This window comes from Cynocephalus volans, chromosome 8 (assembly GCF_027409185.1).
Source record: "Cynocephalus volans isolate mCynVol1 chromosome 8, mCynVol1.pri, whole genome shotgun sequence".
NCBI classification, from domain to species: Eukaryota; Metazoa; Chordata; class Mammalia; order Dermoptera; family Cynocephalidae; genus Cynocephalus; species Cynocephalus volans.
The window spans coordinates 50152985-50172375 of record NC_084467.1 but is presented as its reverse complement, the minus strand read 5'-3'; the positions used below and the strand labels follow the sequence as shown (position 1 = coordinate 50172375).

Sequence of the window (19391 nt, the reverse complement as noted above, 5' to 3'; positions counted from 1 at the left end):
TGTTTCCTTGCTTCCTTTCTTCAAAGAAATTCAGGCACCTTGTGGAAGGAGCCCGCTTGCTGTCACAGCCTCCTCCCGGAGGCTGAAAGAGGGTCAGTGTGCAGAGAGGGGAGGTGTAGAGAGGCCCGATTTAGAAATAAAAAAACCAAATCATAAGGAAGTCCAATGGCTTTTTCCAATGTCCCATAGAGACAAGACTCATATACTTCCTTGGGTGGACAGTTTTGGGTACTGGGAAGAACATGGATTTAGGAGTTTGAGAAACATGAATTTAAATCTTGACCCCAACACCTCTCTGTGCTTCACAATTGTTATCTATAAAATAGAGGTAATAAAAATACTATAATTCTGAGTCTTTACACCAACACTTACTAGCTATGTAACCTTGGACAAGTTATGTGATCTGTCCATGCCTGAACATCTTCATTCGTAAATGAGGTCCCAAGGTTAAATGTCTAGCCCAGTGTCATTGCTGCATAATGGAATATTTCTTCTTTAGATCAAGGCAACATCCACTTTCTCTTCTCTTCAAAACTTGACCCTTCTATTACCTTCTTCAGTAACCCCCAGATTGAGTTCATTCCTTTTTGCAGTGCTATAATAATATTAATAATAATTAAGAAAAACAGTGATAAAACTAACATATATTGATCACATGACATGCTATAAGCACTTTATTTGGATTAACTCATTTAGTCCTCATAACAATGCTATCAGATAAGTGTTATCAAGCTCTGCATTTTTCAGATGAAAAAACTGAGGCACACAGAGCTTATATTACCACCCAAGATTTCATCACTGGTGTCTTAGTCTACTCAGACTGCTATAACAAAATACCAAAACTGGGTGGCTTATAAACAGCAAGCATTTATTTCTCACAGTTCTGGAGGCTGGGAAGTCCAAGATCAAAGCACCTGCAGATTTGATGTCTGGTGGGAACTGCTTTCTAATTGATGGCTGTCTTATCACTGTAACCTCACAAGGTGGAAGGGGTGAGGGATCTCTCTGGGTCTCTTTTATAAGGAACTAATCCCATTCATGAGAACTCTGCTCTCATGACATAATCCCCTCGCAAAGCCCCACCTCTAAGTACCATCAACTCAGGGATTAGGATTTTAGCGTATTAATTTTGGGGGAACATAAACATTCAGACCATAGCAACTGCTAAGCAGGGGAGCTGTCCTGTCTCTCAGAACACTTTGGGTTTCACTCTGTCTTGACTATGTGACCAAGACATTCCTCCTTATACGGCTATCAACTCCACTAGACTTCAGGCTTCCCTGAAGTTATCTAATTTTGTGTTTCCAAAGTTTAGTACAGAGTAGGTACTCCTTAAATTTGAAATGAAATGGTCTTATCATGCAATGATAGTAAACTACAAGTATTTAATAGCAAGGGCTCTGAATTGAGAAGGTGACTTCCCAGGTCAGGATGTTGTAGAGCTAGACAACATTTCATGTGGAAGATACTCAGCCAGTGTAACTATAATAACATTTATCCAGATAACTGGAACAAAGCAAAGACAAGAGCAGTGTAAACAACAATCAATTCCCCCCAAACAAACAAACAAACAAACAAAAAACCCTACCCAAACACCAAACTCCAAGCCACCAAAACCAAAAACCTCAAAACTCCTCTTCTCTACCCATGTGGAAGACTCTCAGTAGATGTTTAATGTGTATGGTCTGGAAGTTGCCATCAGAACCTCAGTGAATGGTACATGTGGTTGTCACACACAGAGTGAATGGTAAAGGAAAATTTTTTGGATTTCTAATTCCAGAGTGTTGGCTCAGTCATTCTCAATGAATTCTTGTGTCATTGGGGTATTGCTAGAAGTGGATCTCAGGACTGAGTAGAACCCACTGACTATTGCAGTCAAGATTCTGATGCTACTAGCCATGGCACAGAAGAAAAAACAAACCCTATAAACATACAGACAAATACTCAGCAGCACTGATCATTAAAGAAATTCAAATCATGTGATGAAATATTTTCAATGTTAATAAGATCAACAATGTCCAGGTTCTGTGAGGCTCTAAAGAGTGGGAGTGCAGGCTTGGAGTGTCCACTCAAATACAGTTTCTAGAATTCTGTCACTCAGAAATACCAGCACATGCCTCACCATATATTTTCAAGCATGTTCATTCCAGCGCCATTTATAACAGTGAGAAACTGGAAGCTTCTAAAGTAGGGAAATGGCGTAAACATTTTATGATATATTTACATAATGGTTAGGGGCAATAAAAACAAATACAATAGGTCTGTATGTGTTGACACAGAAAGATGACCTGATGCTGGCAAATGAATGAATGAATCTGTGCCTCCACAGGAAACCTCTAGAACTCTGCTCTAGCTCTTTGGCCCATGCCTATGCCACTCTAGATATGTTACTAAGTAATTATAATGTATAGGGGTGGGAAGGGAAGGGGGATAGGACTTTTATTTTTCCTCCCTCCCTTCCTTCCTTCTAATGAACATTCATGTCTTTGTTTGGGCTGCGATAACAAAAACATCATAAACTGGGTAGCTTATAAACAACAAATATTTATTTCTCACAGTTATGGAGGCTGGGAAGTCCACAGATGGGAAGTCCACCTTCTCACTGTGTCCTCACATGGTGGAAATGGCAAAGGAGCTCCCTCCATCCTCTTTTATAGGACACTAATCCCCTTCATGAGGGCTTCCCCCTCATAACATAGTCACCTTCCAAAGGTCCCACCTCCTAATACCATTACCTTGGAGGTCAAGATTTCAACCTATGATCTTTGGGGTATCATATCAATACATTTTTTTTGCTATCAAATCAATATTATTTTATTTGTTCTTTTTTAAGGTTCTGGTGTCCAGTAAAGGCAAAGCCAGACTCTTGATGTGATGAAGTTTAATTCAGTCTAGTGTGCTATGTGTTATATTGTAATAAAAACATGGATAAAGCCCCATGTTAATACAGAAGAAAATGTAACAACAACAACAAAATCCTGGCTGGAAGAATAGGGGAAGGTGTCACAGAAGAGAGGAATCTGATATTCAGCCTGGGTCTTGACTGGGGATCAGGAGCTCTCCAGGGGAAACTGTGAAGAAAAAGCTTTCCAGGCAAAGGCACACAAGCCCAAGCCTAGAGGCAGGATACCATGTAGACTGTTGTGGTCTGCAGCTGCAGGTGATGACTTCTTTGGTGCTCGGATGGTTTATTTCATCTTGGGATGGGGCACCAGAAGAAGCACAGTCTAAGGAACAGCTCGAGTTGAGCTCTAGTTGGGGAGCAGCCACAAGGGAAGAAGGTGGGAAAGCCACAGTGGGTAGTTTTCAGTTTATTTTCATCTGACCTGCTATGGAATGTGGCTTATAGCTTATCTGCATATGCAGCTATTGAAGTGGACAGAGGAAACCCAGCCAGTGGAAATTCCTGGGAAACTGTGATGAGGCCCAAATAGGAAATGCCAATGAAGAGGTTTTACTGGTGTCAAGCTCAAGTACCAATGCTCAAGCTGTGCTTCTCAAAGAACCATTACTGCTTGTCAACTGCAGATGAGACACTTCTGTAAAAGGTACATGGATAATAATGAGGGTCCCATTGATATTATCCTTTCTAACCCTTTTGCATCTGACTCAGTGTTTCAAGAACCTTTGAGACAGGGATGATTATCCTAATTTTAAATCTTGGAACTGAAGATCAAGGAGGTTTAATAAATTCCTTAGGGTCACACAGCTAAGGGAGACAGTATGATATAAAAAATCATTTTAGATGGAAGGATATAGACCTGTTTTGAAATCTTTACTCCATGACTCACTATTTTAGTGACTCTGAGCAATTCACTTTCCTCTCTGAATTCATTTGCCCATCTGTAGAATGTGTATAACTTTATCTACCTTACAGAACTTTTGGAAACATGGAATGAGATTATATATGTTGCCTATTTGCTATCCATTTCCCTCTTCTTCCATAGGGACTCAGTGCTAATTTAGGGTGGAGGGAGTAGCAAATACACTCTACTCAAACATTCAGTTTTCCAGTCTCCCTTGCACCTGGGGGTGGCCACATGACATAGTTCTGGCCAATGCAATATAAGCAGAAGTCTTTAAGAAGGGCATCTAGTCCTGAATAAGAAAGCTAAACTAACCCTTTTTGGTAAAAGGCTTTCTTCTCCTCTTCTTCTTTCTTGGAATGGGGAAAAGATCTGGAAGTGCAGCAGCCATTTTTGGAAAAGTGGGTGATCTTGGCTCTCTGATGGTATTGTTGGACTGCTTCTTCCTGGACTTCTCTGTACTTGAGGCAGATAGTCTCCAATTAAAGTAGTTTGCAGCTGAGCATATTCCTGACTGATGGAGTAATTAAGCCTCGACACATCATACATAATCAATGAATAGTAGCCATTTTGATCAAGGTAGGCACCTTTCTCTGAAGTGGGGAAAGAATTTATACTCCTGTACTCTACACAGAGAACGGCTTTAATCTTCACAACCTTCCCCACCTCACACTACCTAGCACTCCTTTCTCTGTTCTCTGCTTGCTCACCTCCAAAGTTGGATTCATGGCTCTCTCCACTTGCAGACCAATCTCAGTTTAAATGAGATAACGTAGATAAAATCTCTAGCACAGTGCCTGAAAAACAAGTATAAAGCAAATGGGATTTTCCTTTCTTGAAGCAGAGATTTTAAAGCAGCCTCTGCAAATGAGTCTTCCTGTTTAACAAACACATGGAAAATTTTAGAGGGTCTCATAACCTACAAGGTAAAGAAACCCAGGAGCTTTCTCATGGCATTCAAGTCCCCACCCCCTGCCTAGAGCTCCAGGCTCCTTTTCCTGAGCCCCTGGATAATGTCACTCCCCTACAACCTTGGAGTGGCATTTTTGTCCCCCTCTCCTGTAACACTCATCTGATCATAGTCATTGTGTTTGCCTCTCCCACTGAAGGTGAAAGTTGCATCTCATTTATCTTTGACTCCCTGGTAACCCTGCACAGAACAGGTGCTCAATAAGGAACTGCCAAATGACTAAATGACTTTCCAGTCAATGCCTAAGATTGTTCACATGGAGGTTTCAGCTTTTCCTCGGGCATGTCTGAGCATCCTCATGCCTCAGTAGCTTTGCACATGCTATTGCTTTTGCTTAGAAATCTCTTCCTCCATTTGATGCCCGCAGGACTCCTACTAACCCACATACACCCACCTCAGACAGCACTTCTTCCAACTCTCTCTGTTGCTCTCTCCCCTGTCCTCACAGGGCATCTTATACTTGCTCCTACTATAGCACATAACTCTCTGTTTGTTATTATTACGATTTGTCTACATGCTTCTCTTTCATGCCTGACAGTGAGCCCTTAAAAGCATTTAATGTTTTTTGTTGTTGTTGTTTCTTTTTTTGTCACTTGTATTCAAAATAGGTCCTGGCACATGGTAGATACTGAGAATTTCGGTGAATTTTGTTACACAAAGTTGACACAAAATTTTGGCTTTGAGTTGTTGCCCACCCCTACCCCTGTGATGAGGCTCGTAACATCAGGTATTGAGGAGGGAAATGAAAGGAAATGCACCTTTTATTAGGTGTCTACTGTGGACCAGGCATGTTTATTGTCTATGCTGCTTCTAAACTAAGTATGAAACATGCCCTCAAAGAGTTGTGACTTCATTGTGAAGACACACTATGCTTACCTGAGTGTCTTAGAGATTGGTATAAATTGAGGTAATGGTCCCTTTTTCACTTTAAACCACACCTCATGGGGTGACTGACTCACAATCCATCCATGGCTCTAAGAATCTAGGGGGTCCCCAGTGACCCTGTCTGTATTATGATTGCCCACCCCCCCCCAAAGGACACAAGAGCCACACTCAAGCTGGCCCAATCGCTGTCTCTCTAACAGAAATATGAAATTTGGAATGGATTGCTGAGGAGAATGAAAGTTGTTGGAGGTGAGTCACATTTGTGGCAGTCTTCCAGGGAGAAAGGCCATGAAGAATTCTGAGATATCATAATTGCCCTGGTCCTTCTATCTTGGTACTTCAGCATTTCCTTTGATTCTCTGAGACACCCCCAGCATCCTTTCAATAAATTTCCCCTTTGCTTAATCTAGACAATGTCAATTTCAGACACTTACAGTTAAAAAAATACATACATATATATATAACCAATACAGTCCACAACCCCAAAGAATTTCCTGTTGGGTCTCTGAATTGCTTAGGATTTGCACCAGCTGCAAATGACAAAAAATCCAAAATAACAGTGGTTTAAAACAAGTTTGTTTCTCTTAGAACTAGTTACCTGATTGTCAGGCATTCAGGTCCCCTCAGTTAAGTTGCTCCACCCATCTCAGGATGTGACCTTGATCTTGTAGACCAAGATGACTGCTCCCATTCCAGTCACCATGTCATCAACCTAGCCTATGGGAAGGAGGAGGACATGCCCCTCCCTTTAATGCTCTGTCCCAAAGTTAAACTCACCATTTCTGCTTACATTCTGTCAGCCAGGATTTAGTTATGTAACTCCTATGCACTAGTTATCTTCCATTTGCCTCCCCAGACCCACTTCTTACTCCCCTTCACCTGCTCTCTGCCTTGGCAGACTGGGCTGTGTGGACCACCTCAAAGGGATACTGTAAACTTTGGACTCTATGGTTCTAGTTCAGACAATAAGGGCTCTATCAAGACATCAGAAAAAACAAGAGTGAGGTCAGGGTATTTATGTTTCCAGATCCCTCCCTTCTAGGTTGCATTGAGTGGGCTCTGTCTCTCAACTCAAGGTTACTGATCCTTAAGAAATGGTTGACACTACCTGACTTTCTCTTTTTCTAGGCTCTGGTAACTGTTCCTTCCCTTCATCCCATTAGGCCCTAAGGGAGGTAACAGCCTGGCTGATATGAGCTCTGGATTGCTACACTATATTATAGTTCCTCCACAACCAATGGTAGTAAATAGCCCCTTTATAAATAAATCCTCTTTGGCTTATCCTATTTTGCATGTGTCATTTGTATTGCATTGGGACTTTGATACACCTGTTTAAATATGCGGTTTTTATTGTGAGCCAAGTTCTCACCTAAAAATTGAAGGTTCTGTTACCGAAAAAGGGAGAAGGGAACCAACCCTACGTGACAACTAGCAGTTGCCAAAGTTCCATCAGTCTTTTTTGATCAGTTCTCCTGTTTCTATTGTCCACTTTTTATAAGTTGAATCTTATATCTCATACTCTTAATATCCATGACATAAGGAAATCACTATCTTTCTTACCTTATACAAGACTGTAAGAATCTACAGATGTACCTCCATGTATGGGAGAATTATAATTATTAATTAATCCTGTTTGACCCTGGCAGGGTAGTAAAATCAAAATGTGCATAGTGTATGTATGAATGAAATGATAAAACTATGTTCAACTGTTTCATCTGCAAAATTGATGTGTCATACCACATGATGCCTAACTCCCTTCTAGCTCTGATATCTAAGTATTATTTTGCCAGTTCTATGTAAAAATTTCCCATCAGTCATAGAAAGGAACATGGTGGAACTAGTGTCAAGCTTGGGATATAGGGTTCAGAGCATACAGTGTAGTGAGACAGACTCAGGAAGGTACCTGACCTGCTATCCCAGGCAGAACAAGGAAAGCCATGAATATTGGCTTACACAGATTCTGACTATTAGAATAGGCAAGAGATGGAAGGCAGCTCTGAAGACAGGAAACCGTCTTAAACACCCAGAGGAAGTATGTAGGCCCAGGCAACTAGGAGCCTGGAATCACACACATGGCAAGATAATAGTCAGTCCAAACAGAACCCAAGAAATCTGCTATCTTTTAATATTCCAGTTGTCCAGGTCAAAACCTGGGTGCTATCCATGACTTCTACTTCTCCCTTAATTACCATATCCAACCAGTCTTCAAGCTCAGTTAATTATGTCTTCTAAATATCTCTCGTGTCTACATCTCTTGGTTTTCATCTGTGACATAGCTCAGGCCCAAGTCATCTTTTTCCTGCATTAATGCTAAAGCTTCCTGACAAATCATTATTTCCTCCCACCTGCCCCAGCCTATTTTCCAAACTATAGCCCATGGCATCTTTCTAAAACACAAACTAGATCATGTTATCCACCTGAGTAGACTATTCAATAGTTGCTCAGTTCTCCTAGAATAGGGTTAAAATTTTTACCAAGACCTCATATTAGTCAGAAATTACAAATCTTTTTAGACTTATTTTACTCCATTCCTCTTCTACCCTCTTGATACTTCAGCAACACTGAAATGCTTTCAATTCCCAGAAGAAATTATTATTATTATTATTTTAAAAAGATCAACAAAATTTGCAAACTTTTATCCAGACTGACCAAGAAAAAAAGAGAGAAGACTGACATTACTAAAATCAGAAATAAAGCAGGGGCATTATACATTGTCATTATACTTTCTTGTTTGGTAAGATTGTTTCTTTCTCTTTCTCATTTGCATTTTTGTTCTACTAGTGGGTTTTGTTCTTTCTCGTGTATTTGTGGTAGTGATTATCATTTTTCAGATTCCACATGTAAAACTTCCTTGAGGATTTCTTATAGAACTGGTCATGTGGTGGTGAACTCCCACAGTTTTTGTTTCTCAGGAAAATGTACTATTTTCCCCTCATTTCTGAAGGTTAGGCTTGCTGGGTATAGTATTCTTGCCTGGCAGTTCTTTTCTTTCAATATTTTGACTATATCATCCCATTTTCTTCTGGCCTGCAGAGTTTCTGTTGAGAAGTCTGATGTTAGTCTGATAAGGGCTCCCTTATAGGTGACTTGATGCTTTTCTCTTGCTTCTTTTAAGATTCTCTCTTTGTCTATGAGCTTTGTGAGTTTGACTATAATGTGTCTTGGAGAAGATCTTTTCAGGTTGAATCTGTTTGGGGATCTTTGAGCCTCCTGAATCTGAAGGTCTGTGTCTCTCTCTATACCTGGGAAGTTTTCTGTTATTATTTCATTGGATAGGTTTTCCATGCATTTTCCTTTCTCCTCCTCTTCTGGAACACCATGACTCAAATGTTTGTGTGCTTAAGATTTTCTGCTAGCTCTCTTAGATTTTCTTCATTTTTAAAAAATTCTTTTTTCCCTTTTTTTTTTTTTTTTTTTGTATGCCTGGGTTATTTTGAAAAAACTATCTTCAAGATCAGAAATTCTTTCTTGTTGTTCTAGCCTGCTGCTTAAGTGATCAGTTGTGTTTTTTTTTTATTTTGTTGAGTGAATCTTTCAGTTCCATGAGTTCTGCTATATTCTTTTTTAAAGGTTTTAATCTCTTTGTAAATATCCTCCTTCATATCCTGGATTTTTTTCTCATTTCATTATGTTGTCTAACTGAGTCTTCTCATATCTCACTGAGTTTCCTTAAGATTGTTGTTCAGAATTCCTTTTCAGTCATTTCGAGGGTTTCCTGGTTGATATGATCTGGTATTTGAGAATTACTATATTCTTTTGGTGGTGTCATATTTTCTTGAGTTTTCATTTTTCTAGTATCTTTATGTTGATGTCTAGTCATCTGGTAGAGAAGTTGCTTCTTCTATTACTCTGAAATGGTCTTTGAGGAGAGAAACATTCTCTTTTTTTCTGGTCTCTGCTGGTGACTCTCCTTGTGTCAATGCAGTTGAGTGTCTGGTAGGCTGCCTGCACAGTGGCTGTGGCTGCTCCTGTGCCATTGAGCCACTTTTGTGGCCATGGCTGTGGCAGGCCACCAGCATGAAAAGGGTATTTTGGGTGTGCTGTCTTTCCTGCTTTTGGGCAAAGGAGGCTGCCCTCAGCTCCTGCCTAGGACCCTGGTCATTCATTTTTCCATTCCCAGAAGAAATTAAATAGGCTTTGCATATGTGTATTTTACTTCCAAATCCCCTCTCTTCCTTCACTTAATGCTTTCTTACTCATCCATGAGTAATCTACTCATAAGTCATCATCTCTCCCAGAAAGCCCATATTGATGCCCCTACCCTTGCTCAGGTTAGAATAGGTATCCACTGCTTTGGGTTCTCACAACCTCTGGGTTTATCTCTACTGTGTTACTTATCATGATGTATTGTTATTTCCATGCTATTTGCCTATTCTTTCCTGGTCTGAGTTTCCTAAGGACAAAGGATACATCTGATGCCACATGGTATCCTCAGTGCCTATCACAGAAGCTGACAAAGAGGTGCTCCAAGCATGCTTATAGAATAAATGAATAAATGAACAAGGCCAGCTGGGTGTGGAGAACACTGGGACTTTCCCCTTCCTTGACTTAGATACCATACTTCTATTAATGCAGCCTAGTATGGCTTTCACGTTCTGTTTTGTTGTTGTAATTTGAACATCTCTGCCTTCAGTCTTGAGGTTTACACTTTCATCTAATGTACAAACAAAAATGTAGTACCTGAACTTCTGCCCTGATGGGGTGGCAAGTTCCAGACATATTCTCCCATCATAAACAACAAGAAGACTGGAAAAGTCAGATTTGACTTCAGGCTATAGTTTGCCAACCTATGCCCTTTTATTTTTCACTAAAAATAAAATAAAATAAAATAAAATAAAATAAAATAAAATAAAATAGTAAAATAGATTAATAAGCCAATAGTGGAGATAAAATGAAAGAATAATAATAATAAAAAACTCAATCCAAAAGAAGGTAGAAAAAGACAAAGAAAGAACAAAGAACAGATGGAACAAATAGAAAACAAATAGCAAGATGATAGATTGAAGCACCATAATAATGTTAAATATATTAAATGTAAGCACCAAAATATTGCTAAATTCAGTTAATGTTCTTGAAACACTCAAATAAAAAGATAGACATTGTAAGACTAGATAAAAAAAAAATCCGGACTCAACAATATGCTGTCTATTAGAACCTCATTAAATGTAAAGTCTAGACTAAAAGGATGAAAGAAATATACTGTGAAAATACTAACTATAGGAAAGCTGGAGTGGCTGTAATAATAATAGACTAGTATATAACCAGGGATAAAGAGGTATGTTTCATAGTGATAAATGGGTCAGTTCATCAAAAGGACCCAATAATCCTAAATTCCTGCCACAGAGCTTCAAAATTCTTGAAGCACACAGAACAGAAAGGAGAAACATATAAATCCACAGTAATATCTGAAAGATTTCAATATTTCTTTCTCAGTAATTGGTATAACAAGCATAAAGAAAATCAGCAAGAATATAGCAGACTTGAACAAAGGTATCAACTAACTTGACATTATTGATATTTATAAAACATTCCACCAACATTAGAATACACATTCTATTCAAGTGCACATGGAACATTTAAGATGTATCACATGCAAGACAATAAAACAAATCTCAGTAAATTTAAAAGTATTACAATCATATAGAGTATGCTCTTTGACCACAATAAAAATAGATTAGAAATCATATTTCCAGACACATGTCTGGAAAATCCTCAAATATTTGGATATCTAAAAAGACAGTTCTCAATAACTCACAAATCAGAAAATAAATCACAAAGGATATTAGAAAATATAATATAATGAATGAATCTATGGTCATACCATCCTGAACATATCTGATCTCATTTGGTCTTAGAAGCTAAGCAACATTGGGTCTGATTAGTACCTGGATAGGGGAAAATATATCATAATGAAGGAAAAGAAAATGAAAACACACTTCAGAATTTGTGAAATGCAGCTAAGGCAGTGATCAGGGAAAATTTGTGGCTTTAAGTGCTTATATTAGAAAATTAGGATGTCTAAAGTCTGTGACTGATGTTAAAAAGGTAGAAGAAAAAGAATGATTTAAAACCAAATATGTAGAAGTCAGGAAATAACAAACATAAAAACAGAAAGCAATGAGAGGAAAAATAAAAAAATCATCTTAGAGAAAATCAATGAATCCAAAACCTGGCTTTTTGAAAAGACATATAAGTTGATATACCTCTAGTAGAGTCATCAAGTGGGTGAAGAAAAAGACACAACTATCCAATAACAGGAATGAATGAAGGGCCATTATTACAAATCCTTCAGAAATTAAAAGGATAATATTATAAACAACCTTATGCCCCAAATTAAACAATTTACATAAAATGCACAAATGCTTTGAAAGACTTTAATTACCAAAATCAATTGCAGAATACACGAAGAAGAAATAGAAATAGAAAGTCTGTATTGCCTTAAATCTATTATAGAATTTGTATTGTTCTTAAAACTTTTTCATAAATAAAAATAGACTTCCAAGGTAAATTATATCAAACAGTTAAGAAATAGTACCAATCCTACACAAACTGTTTCAGAGAAGAGTGGAGAAGGGGAGACTTCACAACTCATTTTGTGAGGCCAGCCTTATCCTGCTTATCAAAACCAAAGAATTTGTAAGAAAAGAAAACAACAAACTAATATCCTTCATTGTGGAGTATACTAATATTTATAAAGCAAATGTACTTCACAGGGCCTAGTTTCCAAAGCCCTGTAGTTTCAGGTTTAGCCTAACTTTTTAAAATTACACATAAAAATGTTAAGTTTGCAAAAGACAGGAAAATTTCCCCAGGCTAAAGTCTCTGTTCTGGATATAGAATTGTAATACAGCAAAGTTGCTGGCTCTCAAGGACAGACGTCCTTGAGAGCAGGTTAACCTACTGATTGATATGTTAAGAAAGTTGCCTTATTGTTATGTAAAAATGCTAAGGAAACTGCTATAGGAAAACACGGTATTTGATAAGAACAAGCTTTTGTTGGTGGATCAACTTAACCTTCTGCAGATTGCATCATAGAATGTCACTTTGTTATTTCACTGATGTTACCAGCTTCTATTGTTAAACTATACTTAACCATAATTTCACCTATGTTCTTTTTCTGTAACTTTCTGGCCTGGAGAATAAACACTGAGACAGAACCCCAGTTCCGTGTTAATTTCCCAAAGGAAGGAATGCCTCTCTCTTGAGGGTTCCAGGAAATTAACCCCTTCAGGGTGTCTCACTGCTCAGAAGAAATGCACTTTGAGTAATCCTTTTTGCATCTCCATCACCCCATGTGAGGCCAAGCAACACTTCATGAAAGTAGATGTAATTTTTTTTAAAGTAGCAGATAAAATCCAGAAGTACATAAAAAAGGCTAATATACTACAACCAAGTAGTTTATTCCAGGAATACAAGGTTGGTTTACCACTTAAAAATTTAAAATATTAAGTAACAAAAAAGAGAAAGATTTAATGAATGCAGAAAATCATTTTACAAAATTCAATATCCATTCAGTATATCCTTCCTTCCTTCATTCTTTCCTTCCTTCCTTCCTTCTTTTTAAATTATTTTTTAAAAATCCACTCAACAACCTAAGAATGGAAGGAAACTTCCTCAACCTGATAAAAAATGTCTATGAAAAACTTAACAGCTAACGTACAAAAAGGTGTATGACTAAATGCCTTCATCTTAAGATCAGGAACAAGACCATTAACTTACTAACTTATATCACGGCAAAAAAAATTACTTAAAATGGATCATAGATCTAAATGTAAAAGCTAAAGCTACAAATTCCCAGAAGAAAATGTAGGACAAAATATTTGCAACCTTCATGTTGGCAAATATTTCAACAGGACACATACAGTAGGAAAACAATTTGATACATTGGATTTAATCACAATTTAAAACTGTTCTTCCAAAGTTAGCATCAAAAGAATAAAAAGGCATTTCATATACTGGGAAAAATATTTGCCATAGATAAATCCGACTAAGGATAAGTATCCAAAGTATATCAAGAACTCATAAGAAGACTAAAAAATTTTTTTTGAAAAGTGGGCAAAAACGTAGAGCAGGCACTTTTTAAAAGAAGATATACGAATAGTCAATAAACATGTAAGAAGATGCTTAGTGTTATTAGTCATCAGGGAAATACAAGTTAAAACCACAGTGAGACCAGATCACATCTATTAAAACAGCTAAATTTAGAAAGACTGATAATACCAAGTATTGCCAAGAATATGTAGCAACTGAAATTCTCAGATTTTGCTGATGGTAATAAAAACAGTACAACCATTCTGAGAAATAGGAAGGCATTTTCTTTTAAGGTTAAACATATACATAACCTACATCCCAGCAATTCTTTCAAGCTATTTATTTAATGAAAACATATGTCCACACAAAGATTTGTACACAAATGTTTATAACAGCTTCGTTAATACAATCCTGAGACTGGAATCAACTCAAATTACCACCAGCAGGTGAATGGTTGAGCCCTTTTTGGTATAGCCACACAATAAAATACTGCTCTTTGAATCAATCAAGCAACCATCAATCTACTGAAAAATGGAAACACACAGAGGAACCTAAAATGCCATTATATACAAAGGTGTATATGCTGTATCATCCCATTTATATGAAACTCTAGAAGAGACATATCTAATCTACAGTGACAAGAAGTTGTTTGGCAGTTGCTTGTGGCTAGAGGTGCTCGGGGTTGACTGATGATCAGATGGACAGAGGAAATTTTTTAGGTGATAGTGATGGATATCTTTCTTGATTGTGGTGGTGAAGGCTTCTGTCAGAATGGATTAAACCATACACTTAAAATGGGAGTATTTTACGGTATGTAAACGATATTCCACAAACCCCAGGCTTCCAGAAGTCTGCCTAAGAGCTCCCAAGGAAGGGAACCCACATTTTTAGAGATTGTGCTGTAGAAGCCACCTCATTTCCCATGGCTTCTCCCTCTCTCACCTCTGCTCCTCCTGGCTAGTTCCACCTGTCTCTAATGTGTCACTAGACAATCCCAACATCTCTTCTCTCCTTCACCTCCTAACGTACCACCAACATAGTTCTGCTTTGTATACTGCATTTTACTAAAGGTTTGGTAATGAAGGAGGGAAGTCACATCACAAAGGAGGAAACAATTAAGACTAAATGTCAGACAGCATGTCAGTGCTATTCATCAGCCACCGTTTGGAAGCAGTGACTCATGGCCTCTCCCCTCTGCCCTGCAGCCTGCTTTGTGGGGCTGGACCCATGTTCCTTTCCCTAACTCCAGGACTTGAGACTCTAACAGTGGGAAAACTCTCAAATTCTTTTATGTTGCACAACAGAAAAATGTAAATCTCCTCCTCTTTTGCCCTCTCCCATCAAGGTGAGCCTGGCATCTATATTTGCATAGCTCAAAAAGCCAATTGAAGTAACTTCTAAAGCAAAAGAGCACTTGTTTCCTAAATGGAAGTTTTTCCTTGATTAGGGTTTTTAACCTAGGACCAAAAATGCAAACAATAGTGTCCACCCCAGACCTACAGAATAAGAATTTCTTAGTCTGGAACCTAGGAATCTGCATTCCAAACAGCACATCACCTCATCAAACTCTCTCTACCTTGAATTTTTAGACAGTTTAAAATAGCAAAAGTTTTCCTTGTTTTGTGGTTAATACATCCTCCAGATATACTCTAATAAGTGTCCTTTAAGACAGAGGTTTCTAACCCTCTATAATTTAATATCAATTTCAGTAGATAATATTTGAATTTTCTGTACAGGACTGGTTCATATCCCAACCTCCATCCACACAGCCCACCTTTGGACCACGGAGAGAGTTTTGGACCACCAGCTCCCCAGCCCCAATACTGCAGTGGGGAGTGGAACCACAAAAATGCTGTTTTGTCATGAATCTTCCTTTGGGTTCATAGACTGTATTTGAGGCTGGTGGCCTGGGAAACATAACTACATAATGTGATATTTATCTATAGCTCCTTAAAGCCCAAAGTCAACCCAAACAATTATCACTACTCTTAACTGCAGATTACTGTGGGCCTCCCATGTTACCAGTGAAGAAAGAACTTTTTAAGCTAGCTGTAGCAACGCCATTTTGCAAGGCACAAAACATTACCCTGGTTAAAAGTCCCTAGCATAGGAAAAGTACAGCCTGAGGTTGAGACCAGATAACGAACAGGATATCTGTGGTCATGCACCTGGGCCTCCGCCCGAGGCCAAGGGCAGAACTAGATAAATCGACAACAGTTTCCAGGGTGCCCCTCAGCTGTTTCAAGGACTCCCACCAGTTTCCAGGGTGCCCCTCAGCTGTTTCAAGGACTCCCAACAGTTTCCAGGGTGCCCCTCAGCTGTTTCAAGGACTCCCACCAGTTTCAAGAGTGCCCCTCAGCTGTTTCAAGGACTCCCACTTGACCGAAGTTCACCCCTGGCTTGATTCAAACTAACCAATTAAACTCGCTTCTCGCTTCTGTACCCGCGCTTATTTGAACTGACCAATTAAACTCGCTTCTCGCTTCTGTACCCGCGCTTTTTGCTATAAAAAGGACCCAGGAGCTCTACTCGGCGCGCCAGTCTCCTGAAAGACTGTGTCGCCCGGGTACCCGTGTGTTCAAATAAACCTCTTGCTGTTTGCATCCGTCCTCGTGGTCTCGCTGTTCCTTGGGAGGGTCTCCAAACCAATTGACCGCCTGCTCCTAGGGGTCTTTCATTTGGGGGCTCGTCCGGGATCTGAGACCCCCACCCAGGGACCACCGACCCACCAACGGGAGGTAAGCTGGCCAGCAGTCGTTCTGTGTCTCGTTTCTGTGTCTCGTTTCTGTGTCTAATCCTGTGACTCTGACTGTCTTTCTGAGTGCGCGCATTTTGGTTTCAGTTTGTTCCGGGTTAGTCGCTCTGGGAGCGAAGTGCGGGTAGCGAACAGACGTGTTCGGGGGCTCGCCACCCGGCAATCCTGGGAGACGTCCCAGGATCAGGGGAGGACCAGGGACGCCTGGTGGACCCCTTGGCAGAGGATTATTGTGTTTTGGTCTCACCGCGTCTCGGGAGGCGCGCTCTGCCATCGGACTCTTTCTTCTATTTCTACGGCACTCGGTCTCGTCGCCGTTTCTGGTTTCTTTTTGTCTTAGTTGTGATAGGTCTTTGCGTCGTCGTTCCCCTATTGGAAATTTTCGAGATGGGGCAAGGTGCCCTTACCCCTCTCTCCCTTACTCTAGATCATTGGAAAGATGTCAAAGCCAGGGCTCACAATCTGTCCATGGAGATCAAAAAAGGAAAATGGCAGACTTTCTGTTCGTCTGAGTGGCCCACATTCGGCGTAGGTTGGCCGCCAGAGGGAACCTTTGACCTTTCTGTCATTTTTGCAGTTAAAAAGATTGTTTTCCAGGAGATCGGAGGACACCCGGACCAGGTTGCATATGTCGTGGTATGGCAAGACCTCGCCCAGAATCCCCCTCCCTGGGTGCCACCCTCCAGCAAAGTCGCTGTTGTTTCGGGATCAGAAAATACTCAAAGGCCACCTACAAGGAAGCCTTCCGCCCCTCCCCAACCCCCCGTCCTCCCGACACCAGATGACCTATTTTCTCTCTCTGAACCCCCACCTTACCCGGCGGCTCCGCTGCCCCCTCTGGCCCCTCAGGGAAACAGATCGGCACCAGGCCGAGCGCCCGGTGATCCTAGCCCTGAGGGACCGGCTGCGGGGACTAGGAGCCGCCAACCTCGCAGTCCGAAAGGCGACTCGGGTCCTGACTCCACCGTAGCTTTGCCCCTCCGAGCCATAGGGCCCCCAGCCGAGCCAAATGGCTTGGTCCCTTTGCAGTATTGGCCTTTTTCCTCAGCAGATCTTTATAATTGGAAATCTAACCATCCTTCTTTTTCTGAAAATCCAGCAGGACTCACGGGACTTCTTGAGTCCCTTATGTTCTCTCACCAGCCCACTTGGGACGATTGCCAACAGCTACTCCAGATCCTCTTCACCACTGAAGAGCGAGAAAGGATTCTTCTGGAGGCCCGCAAGAACGTTCTCGGGGACAACGGGGCCCCTACACAACTCGAGAACCTCATTAATGAGGCTTTCCCCCTCAATCGACCTCAGTGGGATTACAACACAGCTGCAGGTAGGGAGCGTCTCCTGGTCTACCGCCGGACTCTAGTGGCAGGTCTCAAAGGGGCAGCCCGGCGCCCCACCAATTTGGCCAAGGTAAGAGAGGTCTTGCAGGGACCGGCAGAACCCCCTTCGGTTTTCTTAGAACGCCTAATGGAGGCCTATAGAAGGTACACTCCGTTTGAACCCTCTTCTGAGGGGCAGCAGGCTGCGGTTGCAATGGCCTTCATCGGACAGGCAGCCCCAGATATCAAGAAAAAGTTGCAGAGGCTAGAGGGGCTCCAAGATTATTCCTTACAAGATTTAGTGAGAGAGGCAGAAAAGGTGTACCACAAGAGAGAGACAGAAGAGAGAGAAAGACGGCGCGATAGGCGCCAAGAAAAAAACTTGACTAGGATTTTGGCCGCAGTGGTAGGTGAAAGAGGGTCTAGAGATAGGCAGACAGGGACCCTGAGCAACCGGGCAAGACCGACACCTAGGGACAAAAGGCCTCCTCTCGACAGGGACCAGTGCGCCTACTGCAAAGAGAAAGGCCACTGGGCAAGGGAATGCCCCCGAAAAAAGAAAAACGACAAAAAAGCTAGGGTTCTATCCCTAGACGACTAGGGGAGTCAAGGTTCGGACCCCCTCCCCGAACCTAGGGTAACATTGACAGTGGAGGGGACCCCCATCGAGTTTCTGGTCGATACCGGGGCTGAACATTCGGTACTGACCCAACCCATGGGGAAGGTAGGGTCCAGGCGGACAGTCGTAGTAGGAGCGACCGGCAGCAAAGTCTACCCCTGGACCACTCAGAGACTTTTAAGGGTCGGACATAGGCAAGTGACCCATTCCTTTTTGGTCATACCTGAGTGCCCTGCTCCTCTGTTGGGCCGGGACATCCTGACCAAACTAAAGGCTCAAATCCAGTTTTCCGCAGAGGGCCCACAAGTAACATGGGGAGATCACTCTACCATGTGCCTGGTCCTAAACCTAGAAGAAGAATACCGGCTGTATGAAAAGCCGGCCTCTCCCTCCATCGACCCATCCTGGCTCTGTCTGGCCATAAGCCCCCCCTACTATGAAGGAATAGCCTTTTTGGGAGAGGCCAATTATACCAGCGCCGAGAGTTGCCGTTGGGGGACCCAGGGAAAGCTTACTCTCACAGAGGTCACAGGACAAGGGTTATGTATAGGAACAATACCTTCTACCCATCAGCATCTTTGCAACCAGACCCTATCCATCAATTCCTCCGGGGACCATCAGTACCTTCTCCCCTCCAACCATAGCTGGTGGGCTTGCAGCACCGGTCTCACCCCTTGCGTTTCCCTCTCAGTTTTTAATCAGTCTAAGGATTTCTGTGTCCAGGTTCAGCTGATTCCTTGCATCTATTACCATCCTGAAGAAACTTTGTTGCAGGCCTATGACAACCCTCATCCCAGGTTTAAGAGAGAACCTCTCACACTTACCCTAGCTGTCCTACTGGGAATTGTGGCAGGTATAGGTACCGGCTCGGCTGCTCTGATTAAAGGACCTATAGACCTCCAGCGGGGCCTAACCGAGCTCCAGACTGCCATGGACACTGACCTCCGGGCCCTCCAGGATTCAGTCAGCAAGTTAGAGGACTCATTGACTTCTCTATCTGAGGTAG

At 41.2% G+C, this 19391-nt stretch overlaps 1 protein-coding gene across 1 annotated transcript in view; it reads left to right on the top strand.

Moving 5' to 3' along the window:
- LOC134384148 (uncharacterized) overlaps nucleotides 1-18408 on the top strand; it is an 87656-nt gene extending 69248 nt beyond the window's left edge. The window contains exon 2 of the mRNA XM_063105762.1: nucleotides 17362-18408. Coding sequence (XP_062961832.1) covers nucleotides 17362-18367 — 1006 coding nt within the window. The 3' untranslated portion in view covers nucleotides 18368-18408. The remainder of the gene's footprint in view (nucleotides 1-17361) is intronic.
- Nucleotides 18409-19391: the final 983 nt, after the last annotated feature.